This window comes from Siphateles boraxobius, unplaced genomic scaffold (genome assembly GCF_051911475.1).
Source record: "Siphateles boraxobius isolate OS27281-9 unplaced genomic scaffold, OSU_SipBor_1 18, whole genome shotgun sequence".
Taxonomy (NCBI): domain Eukaryota; kingdom Metazoa; phylum Chordata; class Actinopteri; order Cypriniformes; family Leuciscidae; genus Siphateles; species Siphateles boraxobius.
The window spans coordinates 10876008-10901549 of NW_027508788.1; the positions used below are offsets into that span (position 1 = coordinate 10876008).

At 38.9% G+C, this 25542-nt stretch overlaps 1 protein-coding gene across 5 annotated transcripts in view; it reads right to left on the minus strand.

Moving 5' to 3' along the window:
* The window catches only part of stim1b (stromal interaction molecule 1b), a 43241-nt gene that overhangs the window by 5775 nt on the left and 11924 nt on the right, over positions 1–25542 (minus strand). For 3 of the 5 annotated variants that reach the window (XM_077233482.1, XM_077233483.1, XM_077233484.1), the window contains exons 3-12: positions 23623–23753; positions 21367–21481; positions 20465–20576; positions 20251–20363; positions 10914–11088; positions 5241–5418; positions 4586–4753; positions 4361–4461; positions 3211–3446; positions 2940–3020 (exon numbers count right to left, since the gene is read on the minus strand). In XM_077233482.1, the coding sequence (XP_077089597.1) occupies positions 2940–3020; positions 3211–3446; positions 4361–4461; positions 4586–4753; positions 5241–5418; positions 10914–11088; positions 20251–20363; positions 20465–20576; positions 21367–21481; positions 23623–23753 (1410 nt within the window). The remainder of the gene's footprint in view (positions 1–2939; positions 3021–3210; positions 3447–4360; positions 4462–4585; positions 4754–5240; positions 5419–10913; positions 11089–20250; positions 20364–20464; positions 20577–21366; positions 21482–23622; positions 23754–25542) is intronic. The other 2 variants (XM_077233485.1, XM_077233486.1) reach the window with 1 other exon arrangement.

The following is a 25542-nucleotide window of genomic DNA, read 5'->3' on the forward strand; positions in this document are numbered from 1 at the left end:
AAATTAACACATCAAGTAGGATGCTGGGTCTCATTCACCAATAACGAGTGGATTATTTGTATTTCTACACAAGTTTTTACAAAACATTTATGTGTAATCCACAACAAGTGCGTACGAGCATGAATGTTTTCTTAACCTCGTTGTAATAACAAATTTATAGAGTATTCTAATAAACGACTGCATACCCGAGGTTAGTAATTTGCATAAAACATGCACAAATCATTTCTATTTTATCTTTACACGTTTATAAGCCAGCCAAGATCTGTTGCGTACATGTGGTTTCAGTTGTTCCAACTTTTTTCTATAAATGTAAAATAAATTTTAGTATGAAAGAACTTGATCAATCATGATTTATTCATGAAAGTGTTCATCTGCAGATTTCATGCACAAATTTGCACGCATACAGGGTTAGTGAATGAGACCCATTGTCTTCTTGTGACAAGTCAATATAGTTTGACAGACAATTTACAAAATGTTTATGCACAGAATATTGCCATCGTCCAATCAGAATATTCCAAAGAGCCGTCTAATAAGTTTAAATATAGGCTTTGCACTGCGCTTAACACTGGGTTACCATCTTTCTTTTAATCGTAGATTAAGGCCACTTTTAACTTTAGTTCAACAAAAAGGTGGGGTTGTAAAAAGGGGGTAAGCAATGTGTTTTTAACACCAAGTTAGCTTTTGCAATGCTAACATTAAGCTGCTGGGTTAAAGACATATTGTGAATTACTAACCTAGAAACCCAGCATCATAGAACAAATGTTAGAAATAACCCAAGGTTAACAATTTTAGTGTGAAAAGCCCATATATATAATAAAAAGGAAAGCTTTGAGTTAGCTAGCTTGTGTGCTACCTGTAGAACATTGCCTTGTGGCATCATTTTCAATATAAAAAGTGTGGTCACATTTGGCCATAATTTCGCGGGAATAAAAGATCTATTGTCAACAGTGTAGCGATGCACGAAGCACAGCTCACACATAAGTCACTATCGAAATAAGCAACTTTCTGGTGGTCAACACGGAGAATTCCCGTGAACAACCTGAGCCCGTTGGGAAATCTGTGCTGCGAAATTTTTCGCAAACAAAATTGCTGATTGCGTGGATTCCAATTGTAATGAAAGGATTTCGCACTTAAAAATTCGCCGAACAACAGTAGAGTGTGTGCAGAATTATTAGGCACGTTGATTTTCTGATCATATTTTATTCCCAGGCTCATTTTGCCAATTCCAAACCATATTAATCTTAATAACTACTATTAATTTTGTATTTAATCATTTATAAGTGATATATAATTGTTCATGAAGGCTGGAAATGAAAAACGCCTTATATTCAGGTGTGCAGAATTATTAGGCAAGTTTTCTTTTACAGATAAAATAAGCCAAAAAAGAGATTTAACTAAGACTGAAAAGTCAAAAATTATTAAATTCCCATGAATGCAATAGAATGCAATACTAATGCAATACTAGAGATTGCAGTTGAGGCATGACCATTGACAAATACAGGTGGAGAAGAAAAGACACACATTTAACAGCAAAATAATTAAAAATTAAGGAGAAGAATTAATTGTGAAACCATCAGGAACCTGTTAGTCTCCAGCGCCACCATTTTCCAGACCTGCAACCTACCTGGAGTCTCCAGAAGAGCAAGGTGTCAGGGTCTCAGAGACTTAGGTTAGGTAAAGAATCCTAAAAATGTACCCCCTCTTAATAAGAATCACAAGCTGAAGTGTTGTGAAATACATGAAGACTTTCATGTACAAGGCGCTGCTGATGATTTTTTATAGGCTTTATAGACCGACAGATTGAGAGTGACTCTTGAAGGACCAGCACCACATCTTCTTCTACCACTATTTGAAGAATTCATCTTCCAGAATCTGACAGTATGTTTTGGGAGTTAATTTTTAGAAATAAAAATAAACTCCCAAAACTTATTAAAATGTATTCTGGAAGATGAATTCTTCAAATAGTGGTAGAAGAGGATGTGGTGCTGGTCCTTCAAAAGTCACTCTCAATCCGTCAGTCTATAAAGCCTATAAAAAAACAGTCTTCATGTATTTCACAACACTTCAGCTTGTGATTCTTATTAAGAGGGGGTACATTTTTAGGATTCTTTACCTAACCTAAGTCTCTGAGACCCTAAGTCTCTGAGACTCCAGGTAGGTTGCAGGTCTGGAAAATGGTGGCGCTGAAGACTTAAGGGTCCCTGATGGTTTCACACTTAATTCTTCACCTTCATTCTTAATTCTTTTGCTGTTAACATGCGTATTTTCTTCTCCACCTGTTTTTGTCTGACCCTGCTGACCCAATGAGCATTAAACTGTCCAATGGTCATGCCTCAACTGCCATTTATAGTATTGCATTAGTATTGCATCCTTCTCAAGGGCATTTGATAATTTTTGACTTTTCAGTCTAGGTTAAATCTCTTTTTTGGCTTGTTTTATCTGTAAAAGAAAACGAGCCTAATAATTCTGCACACCTGAATTAAAGGCATTTTTCATTTCCAGCCTTCATGAACAGTTATATATCATTTATAAATGATTAAATAAAAACTAATAGTAGTTAATCATATAAATATGGTTTGGAATTGGCAAATTGTGCCTGGGAATAAAAAATTATCCGAAAATCAACGTGCCTAATAATTCTGCACACACTGTAAATGTGACCCCACCATAAAACTTGGTCTTTTGGCTTGTTAAATTTAAATCAGTGCAGACATGGAATCAATGAATCTAATTCATAATAAACCAAGCCTGGACATTTAATAGCAATATAAAACAGCAGCACTGATTCCACATCTGCATTTCAAAAGGCTTATAAGGAATTAAGGGTTTTTTGAGAGCTGTAGTAAATACAAATTCCATCTAGATGGTCTTAATTGGCCAGTGGGAGGGAAATAGAAGTGTTTAGCATTGGCTGCGAGAATAAAGGGGATGCTGCCAACCAGATTGTTTCCACGGGGATTGGCTCTCGACGGCCATGGGCCAAAGGTCGCTCACTCGCCGATCCATCTGCCAGGCGGCATCTGTGGACATTAGCCAATGATATCACAACACAAAAGGCAGAGCTCAACGGAAAGCTTAATTGCCAAGTATTAGGGTTAGAAAACAATTTTTAAAAAGGTTATAGGCGACTGAGAAGCTTTAAATTTGGACACAGATGAATATGATAGGATTTGACTCATTGTACCACACTTGTGTGCTTGATAGACTTACATTGCAGGGTTCCTGGGGAAAGTATGTCCTCGTCCATGTCGTCTAGGTCATCGGATAGCAGTAGGTGTTGGGTTGTAGCAGAGCGGATGCCCAGGAAAGCAGGGTCCAGGTTGAGGGCAGAGGCCAGAGACAACATGCCAGGGTTATTGACAATATTATAGCCGGTCAGAATCTCAATTTGCTGCCACCGATGGAGCTTTTCTCTCAGAGCAGTGGTTACTTCTCCCAGAGCCTGTCTGCAGAAGTGAAAGAGAAAGAGAGGTGAGGATTAGTTTGGTTGCTGTATACTCTTTAAAATAAATCAAATAAAAAGGTTCTTTATTGGCATTTATGGTTCCATGAAGAACCTTAAAATATCCATGGAACCTTTCCATTGCACAAAAGGAACAATGGGAAAAGGTTCTTCAGATTGATAAAAAGTGAATCACACTAAGGGGCCATTCACAAAGAACGCTTTTATATATTCACTGCGCTTCTTTTCCATTGTTTTTCTATGTAAACATGCGCTAGATGGACGTGTTTAACCATTGCACTTACATTTTTATCTCTGTTTTATTGGGTTAAATTAAAATATTCTGACTGCGTCTGACTAAGTTGGTAACCCCTATACCAACACTCAAAGAAACTGCAATATTTTAAACAAAATTTTATACCCTTACTCCTCTAATAAATTTAATACAATATACATGACTATATTAATAACACTATTCAATATGAATATACCACATTTATCCCAAAACTCTGTGGTTACTATTGTACACCACCATGGTATACTGTTACACAGTGTTACTACAGTATTACAGACATGTCAAATGTTTGTAAGGATTATGATTTTAAAAAACTTGTTCGTTCATGACACAATTTTTCTCCTGTTTTCCTTGTCGGGAATGTCGAAGCTGTTTCATCTGACTAGTTTAATCAAGTGATTTGTGTTTTGTGACAAAGATCTCACTGGATGTGACAGTGCTGTTTAATACGCACCTGCTCTGAACTTGCATTAAGCCCAAAGTACACGAGACGACACATGAGCAGCAGAACGTTTCATCTTTGTCCCGTGTCTGCGCCATTTCTCTCCAGAAGTTATGACAGATAACAATGTCTTCGTACTCTTTTAAACTAAAGTTGCAGCTATCTCTTAAAGGCGACTCACCTGGCTGACAGGATTTTGTGATCAACATCATCCAGTGAAGGGCTGTGGGCCAAGTGGAAAGTCCCAAAGAGAGTTCCTCTCTTCTTCTTGATCTTTTCTGCCTGTTATGGTGGTCACAACTTCACAGTTAACAAGCAATACCTGGATGCTAAGCTAGCTGAACAAGCAAACCAGATTTAAAATTCAGTTAAAGCTTGTCATTTTGTGAGAATGTGACCATCTTACCCCTTCTTTAGCTACTATGAGCTGTTTTTCCGCATTCTGTTTCTTAATGTTGTAGTACTGCACCTCCACCTCGTGTGTGAGCTGCAGCCACTTCTGCAGAGCTTCAGGAGGAGACGAGCCACTCCTGGACTCCAGCTCCCTCTCGGCCCTCTTTAGATCCCTTCGCACCTAAAACAAACACACACGCTCATGAATATTGGCTGCATTTCAGTGTTTTGATGAGGGAAACCTCTTCAGCAGTTCCCATGGTGATGGGACATCTGTAAGGCGAATTTATGGGAGACTGCAAGGGTTTCCAAACATTGCTGATGAGCGAATGATGAAAAGAGGCATAAACATGCCATTCTTTTACTAGGGTTTGGAAGATTGATAGAAAAAAGGAAAAAAAAAACACCCTCTTGAAATAAAATAAAAAAGATATACATTTCTGGGGAGGTACTACAATTATAATTGATAACTTTACAATTTCGACTTTTTAATAATAGCTTGTTTTATCATTTTATTTTATGGTTTATCTTATAAATATATTTTATTTATTTTACTTTTATAAATGCTATTTATTTAAATGAATTGTCATTTATAATATATATATATATATATATATATATATAATATAATATATATAGTTTTGATAAGAGTAAAAACCTTCTCATACCCGTTCCAGCTCCTGCTCTGCATATGTCTGTCTGCTCAGCTCGTTCTCAGTTCCCTCAGCTCGTTCTCGCAGTCTCTGCGCCTCCTGCTCGACTGCTTCACCCTCCCTTTTCATCTGCCGCTCAAGGTTGATCTTCTCCACCTGCACTGTGTGGTGCTCTTCCTGTGCGATCTGCAGCCTGAACACAAACACATTATCAATCTCAAGCTGCACCACTGCTGACTCCTTACTGAACAAACAGTTCATATACCGGTATATATATATACTGTATATATATATATATATATATATATATATATATATATATATATAATATCCCCTCAGTCACCAGCAGGTGGAGCTCTGGAGAACTGAGTCAACATGAAAAGGGAACTGGATCTGCAAGACTCTACCACACCTCTTCCTCCTCATGAAAAGACACTTGAACAAGATGTGGCCTGTTCGATGTGGTAATCATGTGGTAAAAACTCCTTACAGATTTACAGAGAAATGCATCCTGCCAGCTATATACGGGAATATCACTTAGAGATTCTGGGTCATGGAGGATGGCTGAATTTAGTTGTGTTAATGTGGCTAATGTGGTTCCATGTTTACAAGAGGTATTCGATTCCATTTAAAATAATTAAAATCAGTTTTGTTTGACATACGTATCTGTGATATTGGAAGCACATTATTTTACAGTCCTGTTCCCCATGTAGGCTATATAGTTTGTACTTATTATCGTTATTAAAATAACTGGGCTATAACAAGGTACTAACCCTGAACCTACTCCTAAACCTAACCTTAACCCATGTAGTTACCTTATATTACCAGTACTTTCTTAGATAGGTACACTGTAAGTACATGTTAGTGCACGTACTGTTAAATAAATGCAACCATGATATCACACAATGTGATCTTTCCTAAGCTTTCAGCTGAAGCACGTGGCAGCCTTCTCTCGCGCTGACGTAGTTCGGAACAGGAAGTAAGCTATAAATCAAACTGTCAATGATATGACAGTGGCCAAGGCAGAATGTTACACTCACTCATAACTGGGAGGGGAAGCAGAAGATAAATGAAAAGGAAGGAAATGAACAGCAGAGAACAAATTGAAAAGTTCATAAAGAAAAATAACTTAACAGACAAACAGATATAAGTATTATATATAAACAAACATACAGACAGACATTGACAAACATATAGATATAGACAAACATACAGGCATGGACGGACAGATAGATAGATAGATGGATGGATGGATGGATGGATGGATGGATGGATGGATGGATGGATGGATGGATGGATGGATGGATGGATGGATGGATAGATAGATAGATAGATAGTAGGGCTGGACGGTTTTGGCTAAAATCATAATCGCGATTAATCGAACAAGTTACCTCGATTACGATTATTGAACGATTATTTTAAAAAAAATCTTTCTCATGTGTCACTGGCAAGGCTTATACTGTAAATATGTTATTTTTAAATATACTGTTATTTTTTTGAATGAAAGAATGCATAATCCTATCTTTGTGATTCTAAAATAAGGAAACACACAGATAGCTTTTAATGCTTACTTAAATATTTCAAACAATTGAATCAAACAAAGCATACAATGCTTGAAATAAAAACATCTAATAAAAAAGTAATTAAGTTTTAATGTAAAAAGAAAGTTTCCTCAAAATGTAGAAAATAGTTTTTTTTGTAAACAAAATAAATTATTGTAAATATTGCCATCTTAAAAGCAAAATATAACTTGTATAAAACTAAAAAAACGAATCATTTTCATATTGTGTAGCATTTGTAAATGCTTGTGTTATGGAAACCTGCTTTGTGGAGTGGAGGCACGTGTTGCTGGGCGTTTGTCAGTCTCTCTCTTTTTTCGCGTGTTTCTTTGGTACAAGCGGCTCCTGTTGCTGAGTTGACTCAGTGTTTGAGTTCCCTTTCACACAGAGATTCCGGAAAATACACGGATAAAGTGGCCCGGGATTTGACCCGGGTTCGTTTGACTTTGGTTCATTCACACTGCCAGTGATTTTCCGGAATCAAGTTCACACAGACACACACAGACACACAGACGTTCACACAGACACACACAACCCGCAAAGACACGTGAGATGTCCCAGCGGCGTCTAGAGTTTGCTTATGAGCTGCGATTTCTCTCGAGAAACTACGCTTGTGCATTTTTTTCTCTGATTCGATCATAAACTAGCGCATTACGAACCGTTTCACGCTGGCGAACGATCCCGGCGTTGTGCCGAATTTTGACCCCCGCCAAATTACTACCCCCCTAGCATTGGTAGGTTTAGGATTAGTTGTGGGGGAGGGGTTAGGATTATGGGTGGGGTTAGGATTAGGCAATCAGGTACTGACTTCAACGAGGGGGGTAATAATTTGGCAGGGGGTCGAAATTCGGCACAGCACCTGCTTAGCGCCATCATTACGACACGGCATTGATTATGGCTTTTGTTAACACAGCGCGCGTTCCGGGACTGAACACGGCAATGTTACTATGTCCCCAACCTGGCATCAATCCCGGGTTGTGTTTGCGTTCACACAGATGTTTGTTATGGCAATTTTCCGGGATCAACGCGCTGTGTGAAAGGGGCTCATGTTGCTTCAATGTCGCAGACTGGACGGGGCGGAGTTACGTGACTACACACGCGGTAATATGTTTTAAGGGGAAAGTACATTAACACACAGTGGGCGGAAATATTAATAGGATTAAAAAACCGAAATAACCGACATGGTAAAATCACGTCGGTTATAGGCTCTGAATTTCGGTTTCGATTATTTTTCGATTAATCATCCAGCCCTACTAGATAGCTAGATGGATGGATAGATAAAGACAGAAAGACAGATAGATATAGACAGGCAGACAGACAGACAGACAGACAGATAGATCGATACAGACAGGCAGACAGACAGGCAGATATAGACAGACAGACAGATAGATACAGACAGGCAGACAGACAGACAGATAGATATAGACAGACAGACAGACAGACAGACAGAAAGATAGATAGACAGACAGGTAGAAACAGACAGGCAGACAGACAGGCAGATATAGACAGACAGATAGATAGATACAGACAGGCAGACAGACAGACAGGCAGATATAGACAGACAGACAGATAGATATAGACAGACAGACAGACAGATAGATAGATAGATATAGACAGACAGATAGATATAGACAGATAGATAGATATAGACAGACAGATAGATATAGACAGACAGATAGATATAGACAGACAGACAGACAGACAGATAGATAGATATAGACAGACAGATAGATAGATAGATACAGACAGGCAGACAGACGGATAGATATAGACAGGCAGACAGATAGATAGACAGACAGATAGATAGATATAGACAGACAGACAGACAGATAGATATAGACAGGCAGACAGATAGATAGACAGATAGATAGATATAGACAGACAGACAGACAGATAGATAGATATAGACAGACAGATAGATATAGACAGACAGACAGATAGATATAGACAGACAGATAGACAGACATATAGATAGATAGATAGATAGATACAGACAGACAGACAGATAGATATAGACAGGCAGACAGATAGATAGACAGACTGATAGATAGATATAGACAGACAGACAGACAGACAGACAGATAGATATAGACAGACAGATAGACAGACATATAGATAGATAGATAGATAGATAGATAGATAGATACAGACAGACAGACAGATAGATATAGACAGGCAGACAGATAGATAGACAGACCGATAGATAGATATAGACAGACAGACAGACAGACAGACAGACAGACAGATAGATATAGACAGACAGACAGATAGACAGACATATAGATAGATAGATAGATATAGACAGACAGACAGACAGACAGACAGATAGAAGGATATAGACGGACAGAAACTACAGTTGCATCACACAGGGACAGACATGGTGAGGATCAAAGTGTAAACGAGGTGTCCTGATCTCTGTTCCAAACAGGATTTAGAGTAAAGGACATAACAGAAATGCCACACACTCAAATCCATGGCTGCTGTTACACCAGCCATACTTACACAGTGACTTAATCACATTACACCCAACAAACATTCCTCCGCTACAGCTTTTTCCTTGAGTAAACTAATATAGATCACCAAACTGCATCTCTCTCCTTATAAGGCCATTGCTTTAAATTAATGCACCGTAAAGAAAGGATGTTTGAATCATGATCTTCTCCGAGACCTCTGACCTCTGAAAGAGGACAGAGACATGTTCTCTGTTCTGCCTCAGCGCAGCTGAACTGAGCATACAGCATGATAGTGTAATTGTCTGAAACACTCCAAGCTGGATTCAGCACAGCACTGCCCGTCCTTTTGCCATTTAAGGAATTTTAAAGGATGCTTGCATCACCCTGAAGAGTCTTTTGACCTGAACAAAGATAATAGGAAATGAAAACATTTCCAATAGATAGACAAATTCCTCTTTTTGTCTTTAAATAGCAAATTAGTGTAGATCTGACTGACATTGTTGCATTTTACATTCATTTCAGGTAACTTTAGATGTAATAAGCATGTATTCATAGGAGTGTCTGTCTCTTGTATGTTAACGTTAGTATTTCAATAAAGCATAAACTTTTCCTCGAGTATTATTTATCTAATTACGACTAGTTGCCATGGATAGAGCCCAATATATACCATTTTTGGTATATATACAAAAATGTCTGACAGAAGAATTCTGTGAAATACAAATTAGAATCAAATAATACAAATCAGAATCAAATATTACAGAGAGTAAACTAAAATAATGAAGTATAAAGTATTAAGTAATAAGCATTCATGCTCATTAACGCAACGGAAGGCTGCTGCTTACTAATGTAATATAAATCTCTGATGAATAATGCTATTAGAAAAGTGACGTAGCCTCCTTTGCTGTAAGCTAAATGTGATGAAAGATATTTCACATTCTCAAATCCTCTATCCTGAATCTTTGCAGTGTCTGGAACTGTCTAGCATTTCAAATAAAAATAAAAGTTTGAAGATACTAATAATATAACTTCTCCAAATTGAATAGCCAGACTAAACTGCACTTTGAATGAGTAATAAACTTTAAATGTTTATTCCAGGTTATTTTCAACCTGATGTGTGGCATGCTTTCAATTACCCCAGACCATAATTCATGTTCATCCCTCAGTGTGTATAAACAGATTTAGACATTTCTTAACGGTAACTACAGCAAACAGACTTAATCTTAAAAAAAAAAAGGTTTAAAACTAAATCACCCTGTTTTGAAAGTATACCTGCTAACTAAGCATGAGTTAACATGAGAGAGCTGACAACATCACTTAACAATCCTGTTTGTTCAAACTTACTTTCTTTAAATCTGTCATGACCAGCTAAAAAGTGAACTTTGGGTTTTTTCTTTTGCTTGGGGTATGATGTAACTATCCATGAAATGGATACACTGTTTACAATGCAGGAGTTCTTCAAACTCCATCTACAGGAATTACATTTTTAACTTACAACCAGATGTCCTCCACCTAGACAAGTAGTCCTGTATCATAAAAGATTTAGGAAACATCACATTTTTTCAACTGTGCTTCATGAAATATAAGCACCACATTTCCACTTTAAAACCTTTCCAGCCTGCTAGCTGCTATTTACTGTAAGTGTGTTTTCTGTTAATTTATACAAACTTAGTGCTTACTTCTGCTGCAGGTCCAGGAGGCTCTGCTCAGCTCTCTGGAGGCCTTCTAAATCCTTTATCATCTTGCCCATGTGCTCCTTAGTATTTCGGTTCTGTATGTAGGCGAACCAGCAGCCCCCCACTCCAATCACGATAGACACCACCACCATCAAGTCCTTTAAGTGACTGTCTCCCTCTGCCAAAAAGAACAAAAAACAACACTTGAGTAAAAATAAAAGGGAGAGTTCACCCCAGAATTACAATTAATCCAATATCTGGATTATATTAGCCTTTGGCATGTACACTACCGTTTAAAAGTTTGGGGTCAGTAAGATTTTTTTATGTTTATGAAAGAAGTCTCTTATGCTCATCAACGCTGCACTTATATGATCGAAAATACAGTATGACAGGATTATTGTGAAATATTATTACAATTTTAAAGAATTGCTGACTGTTTGAATATATATTTAAAATGTAATTTATTCCTGTGATGCAAAGCTGAATTTTCAGCATCATTATTCCAGTCTTCAGTGTCACATGATCCTTCAGAAATCATTCTAATATGCTGATTTGCTGCTGTCATGTATATGTTCGTTTCTGCATACGCGTTGTTGCGCTATTCTTGTCTTGATCTGTGTTTGCCTTTGAGGATTATCTATTAAAGACTACTTTGACATTCATCTTTATTGTCGTGTGCCTATCTACAACCACCAGTTGTGACAGAATACCCAACCTAAAATGGATTTTGCAGCTCCGATCACTGCTTTGCCTAGGAGTAGCCTGAGCTTAATGGACTATTCGATGGAGTTTTGCCGTCTTGCCGCCAATTCCACCTATGATGACGAGACGTTGAAATCGCTGTTATGGATCGGGGCAAACTACCATCATCCAATAGACCTCTGGAGAGTGTCTACCCCTATCCAGATTACAGCTAGACCCAGACTCACCCTGCACTGCAGAGATTTTGCAAGAGCCCCCCGCAGACGAGAGCTTCCGCCCGCCGCGATGAATGAGCCAGAGCCCAATGAAGTGAGGACAGCTCCGACCATCGCCCCGGAGCCGGAGCCCCAGAGTGAGTCTGACCAGGGGTGTGAGCCAGAAACATCTGTGGCAGAAAGGAAACGTGGGGGAATTGGACCAAGAGGACTGGCTGATAGAATGGGACACTGGGGTACTGCCTCCCACCCTATCCCACCCTGAATCATTTGTTTCTTCTTCATAACCGCTGGTTCAAGCCAGCATTGAGACTGCATTGTCAATCTGTATGGACTTTGAATGATTATTATTGATCCCATCCAGCTTCCCTTTCTCAGTCTCACCGCAGAGCTCACCCAGTCCTCAAGCCCCTCAGCTGGATCCCTGCAGCCCTTCGTCGTCCCCTGTGATGCCTTGTGTTGTTGTGAAGCCTCAGGTCGTGCAATCACCAGCTTCGCTGAAGCAAGAGGATCCCTTGGCTCCGCCTCTGGCTTCTGATCTCCTTGCTCCACCTCGGCCTGTCAACCTGTCGGCTCCACCAGAGACCCTCGGCCTTAAGGCCCCATCGGGTTCCCTCATACCACCGGCTCAACCTCGGTCAGTCATCACTCTGCCTGCTCCACGGACTTATGAGCCTTCTGCTGCGCTTCGACCCACCACCCCTACGGCTTTAGTGGGTTCCTCCTTCCCCCCTGGCTCCGCCTCTGTCCTCCGTCACACCAGCTCCGCCTCAGTCCTTGAGCACTCTAGCTCCACATCGGACGCTCGTCGCCACGCTCCGCCTTGGTCTCTAGTGCCAGCGGTGTCACTCAGTACGATCGGCTCTCCATCTGTGCCCAGCAATCCCCTAACAATGGCTCCATCTCCCCCGGTCGTCCCCCGCCAAGTTTAGATTATGGTTCCTCCCTCAGATCCTTGTCTCTCCTGTTTTGCCGGGAGGACGCATTCTTCCGGGAGGTGGCGTTATGTCATGTATATGTTCGTCTATGCATACGTGTGGTTGCGCTATTCCTGCCTTGCTCTGTGTTTAATCTAATTTTTGTTTATTTATTTCTATTCTTTATTTTATTTTTTCACCAGATGACTTGATTAGCTCTATTTGGAAAGAATTAATCGAGAAGGATTGGGGTGATTTTGGATTATCTATTTAAGACTTTACTTTGACATTCATCTTCATCTTCGTGTGCCTATCTACAACCACCAGTTGTGACAGATACTCAAGAAATATTTCGTATTATTATCAATTATTATCTTTTTTATTATTATAATTATTAAATTATTATCTTTGTTGAGCGATTCCGCTCAATAGCGCTCAAAGCATCACATTTAAAAAAATGTCAGTATTTTATGAAACTTATGAACGGTAGTGAATGAATGTACGTACATAGTGCTGTAATATAAACTAGCGTATCACATACTCTAAATAAAGTGATGTCATGTGAGAATTATAACTCTTTTTCAACACACATTCCATCTGTCACCCCAGCTGACCCCGACATGGCAAAAGCAAATTAATGTTTTCTTTCCAATCCTTATGTCTGCAATCTTCTCTTAACAACCATTTCCAATGTTGTTTTTCAGAGTGAAATAAAACAGTGAAAGTAGTCTATTTGACTGATGTGTTGACTACAACTGCAGCCCAACATATGTGAGGGTTGCAAAACACTGTGACACACACACATACCGCTTTTAGCAAGAAGTAGTACAGTAATACAAACAAGTAGTAATCTACTTAGAAAAAGTCCCAGAAGTGATAAAAAAAAAGCTCAGATTGGATCTAACCACGCAGATGCATGAATACACATCAGTAGTTCTCTGTCACATCTGTCTTATGCAACGTCTACATTTATCTGGATACATTTGAGAGCACATTTTTTTCTCTTTTTTCGCCCTCTGTTCAGAGATGGTGTATTTGTCCAGTGAAAACAGAGCTTTTTGAAGACACTTTCAAGTGGATATATTAAAAATACAGTTTTTGTATTGTAGTGTGGACTGAGAAAACTGAGGTATTCGAAAAGTTTAACATCTTTATTCATGAATCATGTGACGCATTTTGTACTCATAGATATCTATGGTTATACTGGCATTGTTGTGCCTGCTATTAATTTTCATAGTGTTGTTAACTATTATTTTATTTTTTACTTTGTACAGTTTTTAAACTACATCCCAGCAAAGATGATTTTTATTATATTTTATGCATGTGCAGTAAAATGATTTAAGCATTTTCCAGCATTTCAGTGTGGACAAGCAACTTTTATAAAACAATTGAAAACACCAGTGTGGACAGAGATCATTTTGAAGCGAAATGCTGTTTTCAAATGTATGTGGATTAATGTAGCCTTAATCTGTTTTGCATTGGAGTCCAGGAATGATAACAGTAAGTGAGTCCAGAGCGGTGTTTCACACAAAGGTGGCGGCATCAGCTGCGTAACGGGAGGATCTGGATGACTGGATTAGTGACTGCTATTTCCATCTACGATTTCGCTGCTCACATCCTGCTCAGGAACATGGCAGGTGACGGCACATCAAGAAGTGCCAATATATTTCTGAGGGCATGGTGTTGAATCCCTCAACCTTGAAGCTCCCTCATCTTAACCAGCTCGATTTGGGATCAGATTTGTAAGACTGGAGAAACTGGAAGAGACGGCAAATTAACATTTGAATTTCTCTCTTGTGCACCATTCGAGACGCAAATCTCACCTAAGCATTCCTAATCTACATCTTTTTTCCTTGAACCCCCATTCCCTGTTCGTTCTTTCTATCAAGCTGAGATCATCTGAAATTCACCCAAGAATATATATAGTTTAATGTGAATAATTATCATACAGTATCACACATGTTTGATATCATTTGAAATGTCTCAGTGCGACTGGTACAAAGGTCTCATTCCCAAAGAAGTAAACCAGAATAATAAGGTAATAAGGTATTTAAGAGTTTAGAAATGATTCACATAGATAGGAGGTGTATCTTCCAGGCAAATGGTCTCCTGCTCTCAGAAGGTGTAAACTCAAATCAAATTCCCATTGTTAGCAAATGGTTCCATGTAAATCAACTTCTGCCCCTAGTAATACTGGGACGGTGATTAATGTAAATTCCCACTGTTAACTCATGTTCACATTTGAAAAGAGCTTTCTGCCTTGGTCTTTCTATATAATGAAATGCAACAAGAGGCTAGACACGTAAGCAAAACACTTCGCATCATGTATTTTAGTATGTCAAGGTATTGCATCTTCTCTCTTTATTCTAGATCATTTGATGTTTGTAACTATTCTGTTTGAACTGATTATGCAATTGACGGGATATATTTACCTGACATAATAAATTGTAAACATTTGATTTTATTCTAATCGACTCTGACATTATTTTCAGTAAAGAGTTAAAAAGAACACACATAAACTTAAACTTAAACTGGCACATAAACTTCCGTCTTGGATTTACTTTTCATTAATTGCACTAGTGTTTAGATAAAAGAGCTCTTTGAGTGTATATAAAGGAGTGTTTTTTTTGCACACATAATCTTTGACCATTTCTAAGGACACTGGATGGCACAGCGTTCTCATTTCTTCATGTGTAAGTGCAGTGGCTGAAAACTGTACACAGACACAGATTTTCCATTAGTAATGCAACGCCATAAGACTGTATAGTAAGATTGTCTAAAACAGTGAAGAACCTTCTACTGCAGACAGTATAAACAGCAACCGGAGAGGCAAATAACTGCCATAGCTGAGATTATTATGAAACTCCAGAAGGAATATGGAACCAGGGGGGATCAACCAATCAGACGACAGACCAGGCAATTCACAGACGCACTGGTCTATATATACAGTGAATACACCAAGGTCCTTCAATTACTATGACTTTAGAATAACATCAAGGCTCCAGCAAATTTTTTACTCATTCGTTTTTTTTATTTTTTTTATTTACTTATTTTAATAATCATTTATTGAAATCGAATTTCTGTTTATTTATCTTAATCTTATTTTTATTATTATTACACCAGATGACTTGATTAGCTCTATTCGGAAAGAATTAATCATTCTAGAATGATTGGGATGATTTTGTAGGGGAGTGAATCTGCATAAAATATAATAAACTAATTACAAGCATACATAGACAATAGAACAAAGATACAAATGACATAAACAGTGCTTTCTGTTTTTCAGGTAAGTCTTATAGTATTCACATTCAGGTACAAAAATTGAATAATCAAATGTAAAATAACACTGCCTAGTCTTCACTGTATAAAAATAATTAATCTTTGTCAAAGCAGCAAATGAGATTTTGTCTTTGTATGTTGTTGTTAATTAACATTAATGAAACAGACGGCAGCAGGAAAATTGGGCTGCTGTCACTTTAAGACCGAATACACTGATCCAATATAATGATCCTCATCTGTTTTTTTCTCAATTGTTCACATTCACATAAGCCATAAGCAACTGTGTTCACTAGGATCCTTACCAAGACACGCATAATTTTGCGTGTATGTGTTCGTTTAAGCACAAAAAGATGATGTCTGCGTGGCTCTGTATGCACACAGAAAAGAGTTACAAATTGAGTTCTCTTTCGCATATTCTTGCACTTAAATGGTTGAAAATCGCTTGAATGTTTAAACTAACAGGACCTAAAACATATGCCAATAATAAAAGTTTGCTCTATGATGGTTAAACTTTGCCTGGTCCGTACGGATCAACTACGAACCCTATATTTGACAATATTGATGATATCAATGCTAAAACGATATATCGTGCAGCCCTAATAGCAACAAGCTAAAAACTACTAGTAACTGTTAATACGAGTAATAGTATAATAGTAACAAGCTAAAAAGTAACTGCATAGAAACTAGAGATGCACCGATTGATCGGCTGGTGATCGGAATCGGCCGATTTTCACGTGATCGGCCATGATCGGCGACCGGCCGGTCAGTCTGACAAGAGTCTGACATATGCCGATTTTTTTTGCCGGTCAAATGCACTCGGGCGCCGCATGATTAACATCGCGCAAAAATCAGCATCACACGTGCACACAGAACGCACATGTAGGAAACCTCGTGAATTATGGCCGTTTCACACCGCAAGCGTGAGTAGCGCAGGGTTTTTTTTCCCCCGGCGTGCATGTTAATCAATGAGTGCATTCACACCGAGAGCAGGAGCAGCGCGTGAGCGTTGAGCAGGAGCGTCGCGTGAACAGCAGTGAAGTGGGGTTTCGGCGCAGAGTCTATTTTTGCTGCGCTGCTCGCGCTCAATTAAAGTGATTGTTTAGCCTGGCTGGACATGTGGCAGACGAGAGAAGAACTGTTTGCGAAATAAAACTTGCCATTGATGTACAAGTGATTGCAATAGGCAGTGTGTGTGTGTGTGTGTGTGTGTGTGTGTGTGTGTGTGTGTGTGTGTGTGTGTTTTGAGAAACATCTTTATACTGCAAGGCTATATTTATTTTATTTTTATTTGCTATTTATATTATTTTATTGCCATTACTTGTTTTCATACAGAAGTTTAGTTTTGTAAATAAGTAAATATATCACTTTTTTTTTAGTTGAATATATGGAAATGAAAATGGTTCTTTCATACCATAACTCTGCATTTAGGCTATGTTTACACGGAAACGATCTGAAGAGAAAACGCAAAAGTGGCGTTGCGTTATCACTTTTTATTCTGCGTTTAGACGAGCGTTATCGGGGGAAATACGCATGCATATGATGACGCAAAAGTGTGTGAAATTCGATGTAGTATGCACTCCAGGCGGCTAGGTGACAATGTGAAGCACTGCGACACAACAACACCAATATCTGAGAATATTTTGTACAACTGCTGAAAAGACTCTTGTACGTTTATCAGAGCTGCTATGGCAACTTGAAGGTCCGACGTATGGAAATAATCCGACATGTTGGGGTTATTTTCCTGTAATGGCGCATGCCTGTGACGTAAACACGTACGCGACGAGAGCCACAGTGAGCAGATTTGCGTTTTTACTGTTTAGATGGGAACGCGACGGTGGATCGTTTTTAAGATTTCTACTCTGGAGGGTGGTTTCACTTTTTTGCGTTTTTAAGCCTCCAAAACGCCGTCGCCGTGTAAACGAAAGGCACATCCGATAAAATATTTTTACGTTTTCACCCAGAATCGTTCTCGTGTAAACAGGGCCTTATATATGTGTGAATTTCCCACACCAGGAGTAATAATTTATATAGTTTTATTTTATTTAATTTGTTCAAAAAATGTTCTATGTTCTATGTAAAATGTTCTATTAAAGAAAAGATAGAAAATAAATATTTGTGTTTGCTGTAAAGTGGTTAGAAAAATGAAATCGGAATCGGCTAAAATTGGTATCGGCAGGTCAAACTCATGAAAAATCGGAATCGGCTTAGAAAATTGTAATCGGTGCATCTCTAATAGAAACATATTGATAACCACCTACAACAGCCTTAAAAAAATCTTGATTTATCAGAAAGTATTAACCTATAGTTCAAATGCATGCCTGCATACGGAAAAAAGCACAGGCATTTTAAACTGCAGGCCACACAAAAGAAATCAATGATATCCTTCTTTGCTAGAGCACTGAGAAGCAATTTGGATCTTGTAGCCTTGTGTTTATCATGTTTCACCATGAGCCATATACCAACAGTGCATCAGTGCATGAAGACATTGTGTGAGCTGAAATTCCTGCAACAAATCATGCAGTCTTTGACAGCCTTTGGGATTATGATGGTGCTGTGTCTAATGTGCTGTGTAAAGTACTTTTCTTGCCAGCATCTTTGATACCTTTAACTCTGGCTGATGTTCTAGGTAGAGACAGTCACATGAACTATGAATCATATGATGAAATGCCATCGACCATTACATCCCCATCAATCTCTCAATCTCTCTCCCCTATTTATTGACAACATCCCTCTCTTTTCTGCTTCATCAGCTGTCTTTCACCAAAGATGACTACTGCTTGTATACGCGATTGCACTGTCTTTATAAAGTATCTTCTTATTAAACTGTCTGTACACTTACAAAGTTCTCAATGCTTCGGTTTGCAGGTAGAGACCCTCATTATGCTACCGTGTTAGTGTGGGGCTATTTTGAGCCTTGTTAGTGGTATTAACTAGCGATTTTTATTCGTACTTATTCGATGCCCCATACACTAGCGTTACAAGCTAATCTGTGGTCAAACTAAAACTAACATTAAAACTGGGTACATTCGATTATCATGAAAACGCATCCCAGAGAACGGTCGACTCGGTACCCATGTGTTATTTAGCCCTAGGTTCATTTTTGGCCGGAATTGTCCAATAAGTATCACACTATAATGGCTGACATTAAAGGAACATGCCTCTTCTGTCTGGGTTTTGTTATACAATATGTCTGGCTATTTTCAGACGGAGAATATATATGCTCACGAGAAAAGAACACAATTACAAACCTTTCCTTGATTTCAGCACATAATGAGCAAAGAAAATTGCAAATTGTACTTCATCCAGAAATAAGCAATCCAGAAAACCTTTTTTTCCTTGCAGAACATTTCCTTGCTAGTAGTTTTATAAAAATTCTAAAACGGAGAAGAATTAAGAAAACAGTTCCAACAAATTAGCAGAACTGGTCAACTGAATACCGCCCTTCAGTCCCCCTTAAATACAAAATATAGCCCAGAACAGCTATGAACAATATTGTCCAGAGACAGTAGTGATTCTACACTGAATATTTCTTTATTGATTGATGTTGCAAACCAGAGTTGTCAAAAAGTACCGACTTAGGTACCAAGTACCGTAGTTTTTTAAATTGTGACGCTTTGAGAGCTGTTGAGTGGAATCGTAAACACCTCTGATGGGCCACTGTGTTCACATGTTCACAAACTCTCATCGGATATGTCTGATTGGCTACAATGATCAGCGCACAGGAGTGTTTGAGAGCACACGGACATGTTTGAAAGTGTTTTTAAAAAATGGGAGCGGGAGTGTTTAAAAGCACAAGCGCTCCTGTGTGTATCTGTGTAAGCGCTCGGTGAAGAGTGTCATTGATTTATATTTATATGATATCCGATGAGCACGTGAATACAATGGGCAATCTGAGGTGTTTACATTTTTTTGTAATTTCAGTACCGACTTGGTACCGAAGTCGACAACTCTTTTGCAAACAACTCAGAAATTATTCATTTAAATGAACAGTTTAATTGAAATTAATCAAACTTACCAACTCTTGCCCATGAATCAGAATCAGAAGTGATTAATTCATATGGACATTTTTAACTGATTCACAGAAATGAATTGATCTTACCAACTCTTGCCAACAGAGACTCTATTAAAACATGTCAAACTCAAAAGTCATGAGACAAATTAAATATACAACCATAAATGTTTTGTGGATATTCAATAAGCCCAGTCTTAGTACATAGTGCTACTCACTTGGATTTCCAAAAAGCACTGTGTCCAGAGCCTTCAGCTGCAATTTCTGTGCATGACTGCGGTCTGGTATCTTCAGCACAGACAGAAGCAGGGTGGCATTTTTCACTGCAAGTCTGTGAATGAAACAGACACTGTGAGTCAGTAAGCGATCAGTGAATTAATTTAAACGTATAAAAGTATTATACAGATGACGGCTAACTGTAAGCTTTCCTACCTGGGCAAAGCTTTGCCACTGATGTCGTTCTTCCTGAAGGAATCGACATACTGAGGTAACTGCACACAGCGGATGAGCCAATCCTCTGTTTCTTCTACTGTCCAGTGATACACTAAAAACAAAAAAACAAGTGATGGTAGTGGTTTACAGTGCCAGAGGACACTGAGAAACAAACATGGAAGATCAGATGGAAGCTTAAACCCAAAGTATACTTCCGCGACTGTCTGCGCACTGTCTGTGTGGCGTAATTTTTGTCATTAGGAGGCCCAATTTTTGTGTATGTGCGGACGGTGTGCGTACACAGCGCCGCCGCTCCCATCACGTGCTGTGCGTAGGGCACCAAGTGCTGAGGGGGCACCAAAAATAGCCTGATGAAAAACCAATCATCATATCATAGTCATAATAATTATAATGCCGATTTTATTTCAGTATGGAAATATTATTAGGCACTTTTTAAGGATGTATATAACAAAACAGGCGGAACAAGTGTATTTAATTGCCTAACAAAGTAACGATGGTGCCACCGCCGCCTCAGTGGTCCGTTGAATTGCGCGTTAAAAAGTTCAAGTTAAACTGGCAATAAATGACAATTTGAATTATGCTTAGGCCACCAAAATGGCTAGCAGCGGCACTGTGTGTACAACAGTGACTCGAGTCCACTAGATAGTGCGCACGCGCTGAAGGCATCTTTCCGTGCTCACGGCCAAAGAAGCATACTTCGAAAAGCTTGTGTTTTCAGTTACACAAACATAATACTAACAAGTCTACATGTATGTAAATATGCAGTAGTTTAAATAGTTTATGATGTGGCTAACTGGAATGACTTTGAATGTGCTCTAAGATGGTTGACTGCTTCTCAGTGTCGAATCATTTATTTCAAATGAAAAAGAATCTGTGAAAACCTTCAGAGGCCTTCCAGGTGTTCCACATGTCCTCCACTGTGATCAGCAGATCTGCTCGATGGAAGCTGTTTTGTTTTCCCTTAGGATCATTGTACTTTAAGTCTTCCCTCAGAAACTGTTTAAGGAAACAAAGACTGGATTTTAGCATCAGGTGCAGTCGTTCTCGTCTGATATCATTTTCTGATGGGCTCACATGCAGCAGGTATATAATAATATAAACATGCACACTATAGTTAGGATTGTAAAAATAAATATGCTTAACTATAGGTTTAACTTAAGCTAAAGGAGAGGAGATAATGAAACAAAAATCCAGCACCCTGAAAATGTAATCTAAAATTAAGCAGTGGTTTTCCAATTACAGTCACAATCTATTCTGGACTTGATTATTTCGGTTTCTTTTTACAGCACTGTCTATTTGCATAATCCAACATTTGGCAAGAGGTTAGATGTAAAGCCACAGTAAACAGTTTATTTGGCATATCCAAATTTGAATAATTGTCTTGGTGTTTTTGTGATCCAGTAGTCTTACTGTAGAGCATCAGACAACCTAAAGTATGTAAATGCCGTCATTTTCACTGGTTCAGTCGCCTCATAATAACTCAGACTGTAGTAAAGGTTACACTCACAGGACTGTCTATGGCCTTGGACTGCCTATGGCTGCGGTCGGTCAGCAGTAATGCTGTTTACTCAGTGCTCAGATGTGGCATTCACATGAAAAAGGAACCGCTTTGTGTGATGCAAAGAGAATACAGAATGCTTTTTTATAGCCTAGGTTCGTAAACTATAATCATGGTTAATAATCACTTCTGAATACATGCAGAAATGTCATGTCCATTCAAAGCAGATCCAGAAGGGGATTTTGAATTTTCTTTTTTGTTTGTATCTTTGATAATCAGGTTGCATGACTATTGTAAAAATAATATTGTAAAGTGTTTAAATAAAACATTGTGACAGCAATAAGACATTGACTCGCCTAAATTTGGTCAGTCCAATCGACTTTTTTAGAATCCTCTTTTCAAAGATCATTTGCTTTAAATCACTCGCAGTTGCCAGTTTGCTAAATATACACGCACACACATTGGTACACCTATCGTTGAGCAAATTTACAGTACATGCGCTAACTAACAAAAATCAGTTTATTGAAATAACCTTATTTACTGGTTTACATACAAATCAATAACCTGTCAGTGCAAGTAAACCATGTTTACAAGACTGTATGTAAACAAATAAAAACAGGTTATTTCCCTGGTGGTGATGCCGAAAAGTATGTTTTAGAGTGTTCTATTTTTTATGTGAGTTGTGTGAATTATGAGGACATCGGCATAATGTAGGGGGTGTGGCCTGAAACTTGAATATACAAATACACACCACAATATAAGGATTCCATAATGTAGGTCAAAAAGCACACGCACGCACACGCGCACACGCACGCACACGCACACACACACGCACACACGCACACACACACACACACACACACACACACACACACACACACACACACACACACACACACACACACACACACACACACACACACACACACACACGCGCACACGCACACACACACACCCTTCTGGTTTGGGGTCTTTTAAGATCACAAATTTATTTATTTGATCAAAAATACATTAAAAGCTGTAGCTAATATTGTGAAATATACTTCAGAAATCATTGATTCTAAGATGATGATTTGCTGCTCAAGAAACATTTCATATTGAAAACGGTTGTACTGCTTAATATTTTGGTAGAAACTTTTGTTGTTGTATATTTTAGTTTTTATTTTATCTCTAAAAATTATGTAAAAATTAATAATTAAAAAGGATAATCTCGCAAAAAAGACATATTTCACATCTATTTATCTCCACCTCAGTGTATTTTATCATAAAAATGTTACAGCTGAATGCTACGACGACAGACGAAAAAACTCTATAACAACATGTGTAACTTGCGCTCCTCATCTCTGCAACACACTCAGACTTGTACCAGTACAGCTGTATACCGCATGCCATATGTTGTACTTCAGTGCACTGCTCTATTGTACAGTCAAGTCAAGTTTATAAAGCACTTTTTCAAAATACATATCTCAAAGCAGCTTGACAGAAATCTATGTCCAATGAACAAGCCAAAAGCGACTGTGTCCTTTCAAGCAAGCAAACTAAGCACTTGTCTGTACATTGGGCACCGTGCACAGAGCTGTGCACTCAATCTCTCAACACAGCAGACCACAAAAGCACACATGAATACTGCAGCCCTCACCCCATCGGTTTCTGTCACATCCACGCTGCCGTCTGCATCATCGTCCATGTCTTTATGAATGCTGCGGATGGCCTCAAAACTTAGCAGAGAGTTTTCGTCCTGGCAAAGTAGCTCATCAATACCACATAGTTCTGAGGAGAGAAAACAATATATGAGACAATATATATATGCGACAGAAACTCCACAACTCCTCTTATACAAAACAGACTGCCTATAAAGGTATCTAGCCATGTATCCATGTAATGTATTATTTATTTTACTCAATATATGTGTACTTTCATGCTTATAGAGTGCAACAGTGCCCGCCCCTTTTTTTTTCTCAGTGTCCTTGGTTCCGGAAGTATTTTTCCTATAGGAAGTCTTCATTAAAGAATTATAAGCTATAAACACACCAACCAGCTTGAAGGTGAATCACATTGCAAACTTTGATTCGAAGCAAAAAGAACAAAGGCATTATTGTGTACTAAATGGCTTTAAATAAGGAAAGAACTACCATCTCATGATGAATTGTGAATGACATAAAACTATTGATTTAAAGATGTTGATTATATATAGAAAGTATCTATAAATATTTAAGTGTAACGTGTGGTGGTAAGCCAACATGAAGAACACCAGGGGCCTCATTTATAAAACTTTGCGTAGGTTTTGCGTCAGAAGTGGCGTACGGATGAAACATAGGACGTGCGTACGCACAGAAATATTCGGATTTATAAAACCGTGCGCACGCACATCCTACGCATTTTTTCCTTAATAAATCCCAATCAATTCTAAATGTAGCGCAGCTTTTGCGGCTTCATGTCACGCCCATAGTTGCCCATAAATAGTCCGTGAAACGCCCACAAGTTAATATTCATAGATTGTGAAATTATGGCAAACATAGAGAGGAAATCAAAAAAACGTAACTTCACTCAATGTGAAGTAGAAGTTATCGTTGGCGAGGTGGAAAAGAGGAGAAAAATGTTGTTTGGAGGGCACAGTGTGGGCATTACTAATGCCAAAAAGGCACTTGAGTGGCAAAAGGTTGCAGACGCTGTAAATGCTGTAGCCTCACAACCTCGGACTGTGGCCGAAATAAAAAAGAAATGGTCAGACATCAAAGTCGAGGCAAAAAAGCGTCTAGCGCTCCATCGCCAGAGTGTGTCTGCCACGGGTGGGGGAAAGGGGACACCGGAGCTGACCCCTCTTGATGAGAGACTGTCGGCAATTATTGGGGAATCCCTATTCAGTGGAGTGGTGACTGAGGCGGAGGGGGACACTGACGCGCCAGATGCACCGGATGACACAGGTAAGTGAAATAAGTCAAAAGAATGCAGTCAAGTCACATGTATGTAGGCTACACGATTACAATTTATTCATATAGAACAATCTTTATTTTAGTCGCTGGGTGTTCTAGCTGGGCCAGTGCCAGTGGTTCAGAGGCTGCAGCTGAGCAGCCGTCTGTGCCCAGCGTCTCCACGGCAGGCGGCTCTCAACCCTCCAGCAGCGGGCGTGTCCTCACCGATGCAGTCCTTGAAATGCAGAGGGAAGTCATTAACTCAGTCAGACTGTCAGAGAGGTGGCAAGGGAGTTGGGTGAAATCAAGACTGTCCTAACTGAAATAAACAGCACAATGATTCATGAGTCATGGGTTGACCCAGGCCACCGAGCTACTACGTTAGTGAGCAACATGTCTGCATCACAAATAATTTGGACATTGATCGAATGGAAATGCTTTCGATTAATGAAAGCATTTTCATTCACATTCGGTGCCCTTATGGCAACATGAGTGCAGTCAATAGCACCGATAACATTTGGGAAACCGTACATAGCTGCAAATTAGGGCTGCAACAACTAATCGATAAAATCGATTATAATCGATTATGAAAATCGTTGTCAACGAATGTCATTATCGATTAGTTGGTCTGCTTACGTCACGGGGAG